The sequence below is a fragment of the Lonchura striata genome, chromosome 1, assembly GCF_046129695.1.
Source record: "Lonchura striata isolate bLonStr1 chromosome 1, bLonStr1.mat, whole genome shotgun sequence".
Taxonomy (NCBI): domain Eukaryota; kingdom Metazoa; phylum Chordata; class Aves; order Passeriformes; family Estrildidae; genus Lonchura; species Lonchura striata.
The window spans coordinates 92,136,518-92,149,648 of NC_134603.1; the positions used below are offsets into that span (position 1 = coordinate 92,136,518).

At 36.9% G+C, this 13,131-nt stretch overlaps 1 protein-coding gene across 1 annotated transcript in view; it reads left to right on the plus strand.

Moving 5' to 3' along the window:
* Positions 1-415, plus strand: part of LOC110472633 (uncharacterized) — a 93,148-nt gene extending 92,733 nt beyond the window's left edge. The window contains exon 15 of the mRNA XM_021534487.2: positions 159-415. Coding sequence (XP_021390162.1) covers positions 159-302 — 144 coding nt within the window. The 3' untranslated portion in view covers positions 303-415. The remainder of the gene's footprint in view (positions 1-158) is intronic.
* Positions 416-13,131: the final 12,716 nt, after the last annotated feature.

Below are 13,131 nucleotides of genomic sequence, written 5' to 3' on the forward strand. Positions count from 1 at the left end.
CATACTCAAAGCAGCTTTGCCACTGCTGTTTCCCATGTTTGTTAGAAAGTGAAAACAGAGCTCGAATTCAAAGCAGATAAAGTTGCACCTCTTACTTTGCTAGCTGTAGCCAGCTAATTACCTTAGTATTCTAATTTGTTTCTCATTTTCATTTAAAGGTCAGCTGGAATAACCCACCTCACCAATGTTGTGGAGAAAAATCAGGCCCCAAGAACAATGCAAGCCAAGAAGAAGGGAAAACATCTGCAGAGAGCAATTTATTTTTGGAAGACTTGGAGAAATATACCTTTTCTGTGTGGTAAGTGATCTCAGCATCAAACAGTTTCACAAACCAAAAGTTTGCCTTGCTTGTATTACAGAGGCATCTACCTTTAGATGAAAGTTATTGGGCTAAAACCTCCCCACCCCCCCCAAAAAAAAACAAAACCCATGGGATTTTCTTGGACTTCTTAGTATTATTTATTATTGAAGTTGCATTAAAGAAATTGGAAGCAATTTTGTATGAGAATATAATTTTGACATTGCTGCATTGTTTTGAGGAGCTGTGTCAGGGGAATAAAGGCAGAAAGATTTCCAGCATAATCTTTTCAGCATTTTAGGAGCAATACAATGCCTTTTTTGGATATTACTTTAAATATTATTACTGTTCTCCATTATAAAATACACATATGGGGAATTACTTCAAATGAATAGATAAATTAAAGTGAAATTAAAAAGGCTACATCAAAATGAAATCTTTTCATTTACTTATAATTATATTTCCTGGAATTTCATCTTCTAGGTAATTGCAAAAGTTGGACAGTTATTTGTAATTAGTAAAAAACAATGAAGACCCAATCCTTTACTAAATGAAATGATCTGATAATCTTTCATATAGCTCCCTACTGTGCTTTGAATATTCAAAATCCATCTATAATGTACATTTCTGGAGCCCATGATCTTCTCCAAATCAGCCCCTAGAGTTTCAAATTAAGCATCCAGAAAACAAATATCAGAATAGGGTCTGTCTGTGAAAATTTATTTTAAATCACTTCCCTATTAAAACACAAGACAGAATTATCTCACTGGCAAGCCAAGCAGCCCTCACCATCTCTAGAGCTGTCTATGCCCTGCTCTCATTTGCCTTGGTGCCTTTAACATTGGCAGGAAGTCAGGTAAAGACCTTACAGACACAAAGTGCATTTTCACTCTGGTAATCTGAACTCAGCCCTAGAGGTGATTAACCCTGACTACTGCAGAAGGCATAAATCAGGCAGGAGAATAACACACGTTCATATAATTAGGCTTTCATAATTCTGCTGGATTAATTATGGTTATTTTGGACAATTAAGGACTCCCTCATCTTGGCCATAATATAAGAATAGATTTTAGAGTAGCAGTACTCATCCAAATACCCTTGCCAGCTCCCACTGTTTCATTTTACCTACCTCAATTTTCAAATTAAATTAACCAAATTATCATCAATTATCTATCTCAAGGTGCTTGCTTTATGCAGTGGTGAACTTCACTTTCTCTCTTCTGTGTCTTTCACAGTTACAGTGATAGAATTAATATTTAATTGTATATGTCCTATCCCTACAAGCGCTCAAGGCCAGGTTGGATGGAACCCTGGACCTCCTGATCTGGTGGAAGGTGTCTCTACCCATGGCAGAAGGTTTGGAACTAGATGGCTTTTAGGGCCCCTCTTAACCCAAACCATTCTGTGGTTCTTCTACCTTTAAAGTCAGCAGCATTGATCCTTTATTTTTTTCCTAGTTGTTCTGCTTAAAAGTGTTGGGAAAGGAGCTCAACTCCACCCTAATCAACGTGGCCTCAGGTTTTGAACTCCATGGCCTTTGAAATTGCACAAGGTGTCTGGAGAAGCAGAGGAGAGAGGTACTTGTCTCTGTTGGCATGCACCTCACCTTCTGATTTGGGAATAAGAGAAAACAACTATCCTTTCTTCCATTTCATTTTCTATTTCTTTTCTTTCTCCCTTCTTAGGGAGCCCAGCTGTCTCCTGAGCCCCTGCAGGGACACTGACTATGCCAGGATTCCCTAGGCAGGCAGTTATATCTGGGCATAGGAAGTTACAGTGCATGAACCAGGTCTTCCTGGTACAAAACAAAAGCAACAAGGCATGTGCCAGGGTGCTGCCTGTCCCAGCTGAGCCCAGTATTTTGTTATTTCAATATGTCGTTCTATCTACTGTATCCATATACAGTAAATAAAATGAATAATAGAATGAAATAAGGACCAGTACTTTTTATTTATGTATTTGTTATGTTCAAGTCCTATGATGTTAGAACCAAACAGCATTTAGAGGGAATCTCTTTGCTTTCTTCTTCACTTGAGGTCATCATATTTATCAGAAATAAAAAAAATAGGAAAATGAAATCACTCCACTCTTGGTCAAGTAATATAGGTATTACACATTGCATGCCATGTTAAGAATGTACAATAATATAGTATAGTAATGTATTAATAATCTATTTTTTAAATATATAGTTAATTCAGGTAATTTACTCAGGAATCTGACACCTTGTGAGTTGTTAATTCCATTTGTTACTGTACCAATTTGATGTTTCCATTGTTACTCATTTCTATCTGTCTACGTCTTTCCTTCTCTCCTACTTTCTCCATCAAAGGGTATCAACTCCTCTTTGTCTGTTTCCAGACCTTCCTCTCTACTACAATTGCTACCTTTTAAAAAATGCAATGCAAGATAATTAGCTACTAAAAAAAATTTTAATAGCACTGTAGATCTGGGGGCAGCTTAGATCTCCATAAACTTTAGAGTTTTAGATGCTCCAAGATGCAATCTGAGCAATTTCCTTGATCTTTTATTGCAGCTGGTAAATCATTTATTGGGCTAGGTTATTTTACAAAATCCTCTTTAAAAACAAAATCCCATAAAATGTATTTATCATAAAGTACTGTATGACCAACAGTCTTCAAAGCTGTACATACCCTGTATTAATTAAAAGCTAGTGTTGTACTGTGACAAGTTAAAAGTATCCACTGTCTCAGTCTCTCTCTTCCCCCCACCCCCCTGCCTCTCCCAATGATTTTTTTCTCTCTTCTTTTCCTTCTCTCATATACTCTTATCTTTTAAGACTTGCCAAAGGGGAGATTGGTGAGTACGAACAAGATATTCTTTTGTGATCACAAATATTTTTCTGATAATTGTGATTTTTTTTCTTCCATTGCTAGAGCATGCATGTCCTTTTCCATTCATATTAATTTGACAGTGGTGTCTCACATCCGTAGGCCATAGTCAAACCTCCTTACAGTGGGCATTATACACATATATAATAAAAAGATCATTTTGGCTGCAGAAGCCCACAGGCTTCAGCTTGGATCTCACAGCCTACACGAGTGCCTTTCTCACGTACAGTCTTGCTCAGAGCAGCAGCCTATTGCTTGGGTCCAGTGAGTTGAAAGTGAGGGGGATGAGTCCAAAAGATGAGGTGAGGGCACAGAGGTTAAGATAACAGGCAAATGTGGTTGCATATTGCAGGGCCATCCGTGCTGCTGAGGTGGTCAGCTGCAGTCACAGCCAGATGCTCACTAAGTGTTTTGCTGGCCCTCCTGGAAAGCTCACCCCAGGACCTTGCCTTGCACCACAGCATGGCTGAACCTCCTTTCTCTGAGTTTTGTGTTCTCTGAGTTAAAAGCCTGTGGAATATGCAGCAGAACATCAATATCATTTGTGACTATTTTCTGAATAATACAGGTGAGATCTGTAACCTTATGAGAAAAGGAGGAAAGCTCGGAGGAATTTTGACCTTTCAGCCCAAAACCTGCTCTCAGAAGTTTTCTAGCTCTCTTCTTCTGTTCCCTGAAATGAGCAAGATTTGAGGAAAAAAATGATCTTCATGACTGTCACTATAAAGCCAGATTTCCTGAACGTGTATAAAAAACACAGATGTGAGAAATAATTTCAATGCTTCAGTGATTTAACATTGCTTTTTATGTATAATTCTAGAGGAGATGTGAAAAAGACCCCAGATTTCAGAAACCTTCATTTGTCTTAATACAAAAAAAAAAAAAAAAAAAGATAATGACATATACACTTTCTGTAACTTTGGGAATCTTCAGGCTTGAGTTTAAATATAAAATACTAGCAGTTTCAATTGCCAACAACTTATCATCAAACACAGCTCTCAAGGGTTAAAACTACACACTAATATAAAAAGTAACGATCATCCTTTGTCTCCATGCAATTAGCTTTTTAACAATGTGCCTGTAGCTCCTACCCAGGCTAAATGCTGCTTTGAAATATTTTCTCCTAACTCCAAATGTGTTAAACTGACTCTGGCCAGCTTCTATAAAACCAATTAATGTAGGGCACTGCCTTTTGTGGAGGAGCACCCAGTGTCCCACACAGCAGTGCCACGTGCTGCCCATGGTGGCTCTGTTGCAGGCTGGTCAGTGCAGCACCAGTGCAGGACCAGACAACATCTTGAAGCAGGAGACAAGTTGGTAAATCCTACCTAGAGTCATATTCCTGCAATTCTGGAATCCAGGGTGTTGGCCCAGGCTTTGGTTCTCACTTGCACCCATCAGGAGCAGATGCAGCCCTTGTTCAAGAGAGGTAGCAAGGGGATGGTGAGGACAAAATAGGCTCTTGGCAGTGTGTCACAGTCTGGGTAGGGTGAACAAGATTGAAGACCCCTTTACAACCCTGCCACTTCACCTGTAGACTTTTTGATTTTTATTTCTTTTTTTTTCCAAATTGAGGAGGACACTGAGGGCCAGGAAGAGTTAACTGTAAAGAGCACAATACAGTAAACTTGTTTTTTATATAAAGACAATAAACTTTCCCTTTATAATACACATGTGATTTGACATTGAAATAAATGCAGATGCTTCTTTGTTTGGTGTATTCCCTGTTGTGCTTTCTAAAACACCTTCACATATGGTTTGCCTCATTCCTGTGAAACTGCTTGTTGTTTATGTCATACAAACAGAACAGATTGAATTTATACCAAGTTAGGAGGGTGATGAATCCTAGGTTAGAGGAAAATCCTTTCCTAATTGTTTTGAATTTGTTCAAAATTAGTGTTGCCTGTTAAAAATTGCCCTGGATTGTCCCTTGAGCTTTTCTAAAGATTCCATTAAAATCAGAAAAAAAAAAAAAAAAGAAAAAAGATAATTTTGTGGCTGCCTATAAATGCAACCTTTTATTCAAATATGTAACATTTACCTAAAATCAAAGGTCAAATTTTACCAGTTTTTTATAGATGTCCTAGTAGGATCTGTTTCATGTGCTATGTATAAAATACTGCCATTAAGAGCGGACATTCAATTTCCTTTGTAAAAAGCAGAATAACCCTTTATTGCTTGCTTTAAAAGTGCTAATCTTTTAAAAAAATTGTCAGTAACTTCTAATAGTCCACCTAAACCCTGTTTCAATGTTTCTAATTCCATTTTGAAATGTAATTAAAGGCAGGCCGGGCTTGAGCTCTTAGGAGAAATCAGAAGTCCCACTGTTTTCTTTGAATGCTTTCAAATCTTTCACACATTATTCTCAAAACGTCTTAAGCTTTAGTTGTGTGAGCACAACTCCCTGATTCTGAAGTCTTTGTGGGACTTTTTTTTGCAGGCAAGTCTCAGCAGGACAAAAGTCAGGTTTTTATTTTGGTTTGGATTTTTTAACATATTCAGGTATTAGATGGTGTTTACTTCAGTGCATGTTATCAAATCTTTGAGGATTGAATTTTTACAGAAGACCAGTACATATTTTTGTGGAGTTTTTGCTTTATTTTTAGTCTCATGGGAGATTTTTCTGCTACAGGAAAAGTTTACTTTATGGAAAATTATTCTATGAACAAATCATTAAATATGGCAATGGTATCTTTCCTGTGCACTATAATAATTCTGAAACTGTCAGTTTCCTTTTTTATTATATAATTTAATTCATATTTGGGCAAATTCCAATGAACTGCACATATTCAGAGCTTTTATTTCTTTTCTCTCTTGTGCAATGAAAGAATTATTTCCCTGTTCTAGTGTGCTGTGGTAAAATTTTAATAGTGAAAATTGAATGAGAAATAAACCATTTGGAAAAAAAATTGAATTCAAAAATAAATATAATTTCAAAATTAATCTAAACTTCTGGGAAAAAATAGGAAACAAACTTTTAAGGACTAAAAATACATGAAACATGTAGAGACGCATGAAAAGACATGAGTCTCTCTACAGAGAACAGTTTTCTCTGGGAGTCTTTTGCAGAGCTCTCTAATATGTATGCATACTCTTAATTTTGCCAGGATTGGATATTGTTATGGTGATGGGAAACATGTACTATTTCAGTTAACTATGGGCCTCAGTGCAATTATATTTGATGATAATTTTATTTATTTATTCAGGGTGATGGAAAGAGTTGGCAGCCAATGCTGTTTCTCCTGCAGGTTCCAGAGCTACAGAACTCCATCAGCTGAGACCTGGTCTCTAGCAGTAGAGAAGAGAAATTAGTGATACAAGGAATTAGGTGAGAGTGTCAGCTGAGAGTTGTTTGTGACTGATCAGTCACAATTACTAGGGAGATGTTTGTCTGGTTTGTTGGGTTTGTTGGTGTTAATTTTTTTTATTTTCTATTTGCTTTAATGGTCTTGAGCAGAAATGAATAGTGAGCTTAGTCATGGAGCAACCTCAATACAGGCCCAAAGATTTCCTAGAGATCTTGTTAAGGGAATTGTGTGGCTGACATCCGATTATGAATAATGGAGCTGAAACAGCAGGGAAAATGCTCCCCAGTGCTGGAGCAGTTCACAGTTTGACCTACCCCTTTCCAGGATAGTGTGTTTATAATTCCTCACCAAAATGCTATTTCTGTTCTCTTCCTCCATCTTAGAGAATTCCTATCTGATGAAAGTGAAAGAATATGGCTCAAATTTGGTAATAGTTGGGGGAAAACTGGGTATGACTACCATGCAGCTCTTTGACAATAAATTACTAATTTCTCTTCTTAAATACGGGAAATGTTGAGTCTCTGGTTACCAAGCAATGTGAACTCACAAAGTTCTTGGAGGATTTTCTGTGAGTGCAGTCAAAATATCTTCAAGACAGCACTGCCAGCTTTTCTCCCTCACAGGCATTTCACACAATTCAGCTTGGATTCCTGCTCAGCACAAAAGCACTTTCTGACTTAGCTGAATTGCCCTTTGGTTTGTTCAGACTCATAGGAGAGTAGAAGACCTGGGAAACTGGCTGTGAAATGCAGAGTTGAGAGAGATGTGGTTGTTGTTTGTCATTTAATAAACATTCTGTTTTCATGAGCTTGAAAAGATGACATTACTGATGACTACTGGAGAAAAGTGAAGCTATATGTGTGCCATACATGGTCATCTCTAATGAATAGAATGAATAAAAATAATAAGTGCATTACATAGCTAACTGTCACATCTTCAGGGCACTACAGTAAATAAGTGGGAGTTATGCATGTGCATTAGTAGCAAAATGGGTACCACACTTTGGATCCTATTGAGTACAGTGTGGAGAGAAAAATATGATAGATTGCTGCTTTTTATCTGTCACTGCTGTGGCACAGAAGCATAGACCATATGTATGTAAAATGACTTTGTTATTTCAGTAAATTCTCTAACTCTTTCTGTTGTAGCCTGTAGCAAAATGAATAAGTAGCTGAAGATCCTGGTGGGATAGTTCTGATTTTATCAGAATAAAATACCTCTGCAGAGGCATAATTATTATTAAATATACAGTGATGTGTGACAAAACAACCAGAGAAGTTAGCAGGGTCTCTGCTTTCACAAGTTTTCGGTACAAACTGAGATGCTTCACAAATGGTGGGAACAAGGAGCTGTGATGGTGAAGCTGAAAAGAGCAGGAAAGTTTGGGCAGATATGAGCCTTGTTAAGTGTGACTCTTTTCTCTTTCAGAGGTGATGATAAAACTGTGGATGACAGTCAAAATTCTCCTCCTCAATCACCTAGTGGAACCAATATTTCTTGCCTTCTATTTTGTCCTTCTTTAGGTAGAATACAGTCTCTCCTTCTCTGGTAAAGTCAGATTTGGGCAGGAGAGAACAGGGAGGACCTGCTATTTGCATGGCCTCGGATCTGAACACTCAAACCAAACTGCCAGGTTTGGGAGTCTGGTTGCAAAAATGCAGTCTGTCTGCCCTTTGATTTAAGAGGAAGTCCAGCCAGTGAGGAATTTACAGTTGTCATGCTTAATTCTTTTGATGGCGTGATTCACTGTCTTGAACTTACTTTTTAAACAACTCGGTAACCCTCCAGTGTACTTTGTCTTAGTAAGATTTTCAGCCTGGTGTCTAAATCTATCCCAATTTTTGGTTTAGGTATCTGCTGAAAGCTAATGACTGAAAACATGCCAGACTGTTTTGTGGAATTAACAGTGGTGAAACTCCTGGTTCAGCTATTCTTTCTTGCAGCTATACTGAATGCTATGTCTTTCTCACAATGTGAAGAGATACTCTTTCTGGATGTTAATTCTTCAGTCTAAGCCACTGCAGGGGAGAGAGGGATGGAAAAAAAAAAAAAAATCCCATTCCTTCATCAGTCCCATTACTCAGAAATAGAGGGCAAGCTATTTTACAGAGCTTTTAACTAACTACTAATGTAATTTGTTCTGCATTGTTTGCCCATTAATCCAAAAATTACTTTTCCCTTTGAAGCTTGCTTTATGTAGAGGAAACAATGCTACCTTTAACCATTGTGTACATCATTATATACAGGATAACTGTTTTTATTTGCCTTGCATTTTTGTTACATGTAGTATATATGTAGTACATGGGCCTTTGAGCATCTTTGGTTGCTTGGTAAGTATTTCAAAGTTGGAATAATTTCCATTTCAAAACATTGTATCATGACCCTCATCTTCTAAAAGACACTTGCATATATGTTCATACCACAATTTATCCTTAGATGTGCCAGGAGTTTTCAGGAACGAAAGGATTCTCTTGTCTCTTAGAATATGCCTTTCTTTCTCTGGCTTAAAGTATGTACATCAGATATAGAGTTTGACCTACAAAATATTAGAGGATGAAAGATATGTATTCAGTCTGGTTTATTACACATTTCACTATCCTGCACAGTGCATGTGGAGAAATACTTTCCTATCTGCACACACCTTATATACATAAACATATAAAAACTCTTTATAGTTTTCCTTGAGATAGTTACAAGAACCAGCATCTCCACGGTGGGAATGTCTTTCTTTTGCCTTAACTTGGAGAAAAAAACCCTGATATGATAAATGAAAGGTTTAAAACCCATAATGCCTATATTTTTTTCCTGAAGGTTAACACTGAATAAATACTAGATTTCCAGATTTAAGGTCCTGAAACAAAATAAATAACTGATCCTGGAAATCAAATGGTCTTCTAGTGGCTTTAGATGGAAATATATTTTCTCGGTATTTTTAATCAGGCCCTGAGACTGATATTATGATCATAGCAGGACTGTCCAAACAGTGGCCCAAGGAATGAATCCACTCAGCATCTCAGTACCTTCCAGCAATTCCTTTTGATTGTGTATCCCCAAAAGCTTAATGCCAGCTGTGTGGCAGTCACAGAGATGTGACTGCAGTGTGGAGTCATGGGAGATTAAAAAGCCTACTCTAGTTCATTTGTAAATTGGCTATTATTTTTAGTTAGTTCCCCAGGTGAATGCATCCATGCTATGCTAATCAGTCTGAATTAATTCTAGGAGCCAGTTTCCAAAGCAGTGTACAGCAGGCTGGTGTCCCAGTGGTAGGTTCTCTCCTGTGTATTAGCGTGGAAACGTGTTACATTAAAAGCTCTGTTTATTAGACAATCCTGTTTCTCTAAAGCACTGAGTCTGTTTAACCTACTGAGCTAGTTATTTACCTAAAGATTTCCAGACTTGCATTTTTCTAATAAAAATTAACACTGAGAGAAAAGATGGGTGGGTGGCAAATTCAATGAGATATGATTTAGATAATGTGAGAAATTCTGAAATCAAGTGACAGGAGAAGTAATATTTGAAATCTGGCCCACAGAAAACTGAGACCATGTGGAATCTTCCCATTTGCTTTCACTGGGCTTTGGATCAGCCCTGGAGATACTAACAATATTTCAAGGGTTTATGATCATTGCTAACTTTGGAAACAGTGCCAGGCTTCAAGAATAGGGACCGCATTCCACATGCAGCAGGAATAGCTTTTTCCCTACTTTGAGTAATGTTACAGGAACAATAAAAAATTCTTGCTGCTGGGAATGCCAAGCTCTGTGGGACTTGAACAGGACCTGACATTTGTACAGTTCATCACTACTGTAGATCAAGGAATGCTACTTTTAGAAAAGAATGCATATTCATTCTTTTTTGTTAACCTTTGCTTCAGTGCATTCATGACATGATTGTATGGGTATGTAGCTGTGTTTTAACAGTTTTTTAATTTCAGTTGTTGCTTGAAGCACTACTCTGGAAATTAGACACTTTTAGTAGTTCAATTATTGTTGATTTATTCATCCCTCTTGTAGATACAGTGAATGTAGTTACTATAGTAAGGTTATCTAGTTCTGAATGCCAAATGCCAAGTTTCAGAGCTTACATCTTGGCAACTGCAAGACTTATTGGCTTGGAATTTGTCATGCCAGCATTACTGCCTTGTAGCATTTATTTCACAGATTTTCATTAAATGGGGGAAGACAAGAGAGAATAGTGCTACTAGTGACATCATGCATCAAATTGTTTACTAACATTACAAGGAAATCAGCTCAAAATAACATGACTCCAGGCTTCATTCTGCCATTTTACTAGACTTCATTGGAAGAATAGCAATGATACACTGAGTGTAAAACATGTAAAAGTGCTAACTGGGAAAAATATGTTTTGGTTTTTTTTTTTTTTTTTAATATTATCCACTTGTAAAAAATCAGAAAGTGTAGAATAGTAAAATAAACTAAAAATACTGTACAATGCTTGGACAGTATTAACTTAGTTACAGTTTCTCTTTTGGGGGCAATAAGTCAGCAAATACTTGCTTAAGTTCCACCACCCTTAGCATCTGCTCTGAGTATGTTGCTAGACAGCAAATGCTGCAGTAACACAGAGGGGCAGATCCTCAGCTGAGGTAAGCTGTTGAAGTGCCATTTCCAGTGAAGTGATAACAATTTGCTTTGACTGAAGCATAAACTTTTGTGCTAACCTGATGTAATGGTTTCCATCACCCTGTAGACTGCATGTGAAATATAATGTGCCTAATGGCATGTAAATTAGCTAGCATCAGAGGCATCTGTCATATTTTAATCTTTCCCAGTCATTTGTAAAGTCCTCTTCCACTTAGTCTCCCTCCATTTTCAGTAGCATCTCTTCTGCTGATGTTACCCTACTACCACAGATATCAGCTCTCATCTCCCCTTGCCACTATTTCCAGCTTTAACCCGTGACTTTTACTTAGAGATAAGTCCTCAGTATATCTGTGAAGTTTTTCTTCTAATCCCATCCTCCTCAAAAAGGCAGGTACAAATCATTAACAGCTAGTTCTGCTTGGAGTGGTGATAACCTGAATCTGCTGAGACAAACATGCTGCTGCACAAAAACACAGCCCCATACACAGCTTTCAGCTTAGGTTTGTGTTTAATCCTCCACTGTGCAGTTTCAGTGCTATGGAACAAACTCTCTGAAGCATGATTTGACAATTTTATTAGTTTGACCAGTGCCTTAGATACTTACAGAATAACAAAACAAGGAATTTGGATTCACCATTCAGCTGAAGGTCAGTGTAATTGCATGGATCTGGGTCTAATAGTTCAGTCAAAATCTGCAGCAAGTGTCTGATTATGGCTGATATAGCCTAATGGACTGATCCATAATCAGCTGGTAAATAACATTATCTTCCATAGCTGTTATTTCTCTTTCACTGGCTGCCATCAACTAAAGATTCTGTCTTTGTTTAGGATTAAAATGAAAAAAATCACAGACCTTTTTCTTAATCCTTAACTCAAAGCTTTTCCCAAAATGACCAAATCAAAACTTTCAACTGGAAAAAGGACTGTAAACTTTACTTCCACTGTGATTTTTTTCCTAGAGGTTGAGGACAGTATTTTGCACTCTTAACGAAGATTTTACACTGAAGTTTTCTTTATCTTTTATTCACCAAAATTTGAAGATTTCATCTTTAGAAAAATGACCCCTTTTTTTTTAGGAAATTCAAAATCTAAATGATAAAAAATGGTGATATTCTTTTGATCCGTATTCACATTTCTCATTGTCTTTGAATGTCTGACCCACTGATTTAATAACTCTCTCACCTTTACCTGGCTAATTTGTGTGTGTGAAATATTTTTGGTTTAATTGCTGTCCCCTTTCCCTTAGTGGTTAGTGGTTCACAGTTTTTCTCAGGCAGCTGGAAAACACATGCTGTTGCAGGATACTTTCTAATCCATGTTTGCCACTAACTGAATTATACATGGGTGGCATAGCACATATTCAGTCTTTCATCCTTATCAGTTGCTTCATCATTACTTTCAATCTTCAGTGAAAAATGTGACTAACATGTTGTGTGGTATAAATAGACACTGCAGTTTGAGATCATTTATGCATGGTTTGAATTTTGATGAAATTTTATACTGCCCTCTGGGCTAAACACTTAACCTAAGTGATTGTCCCAATAATTCTGTTGAATCAAACCTTTTCAGATGGAAGTTTTACCTTTCATTATCTTCTAAACTGTTTACTATAAAGCTTTCCAGGAGTGTTAGGAAGCAAATAAAAAAGGACACAGTTGCTGTTTATCAGTGATTCTGTGAATCATTATCTTGTCATTGTAAATGAATGGAAATAGGAAAATAAAATACTTCAACTCAAAAGACTTCTTTTAGGTGATCCCAGGTCATCCACAATATTTTTTTCTTTTGCACCTACAAAATTAGAAGTTATATGAAATGTGAAAGCATAAGTATAGATTGATATAAGTATTTGTGTATAAATATATTAAGTAGTGGTTTTGGCACCACTCAGTGTGCCAATATATGTGATTCTTTATTTTAATTTCTTTAGTTTCTAATTAGAAATTTCTAGTTGCCACAGTTTAATGATCTTTGCATATTTATTTATTTGCTATTAAAATGACTCAGCAATATTTCTGTATTTTTTACAGATGTTGCTCCAGCTCAGTATTTGGGACAAATTTTATTTCAAT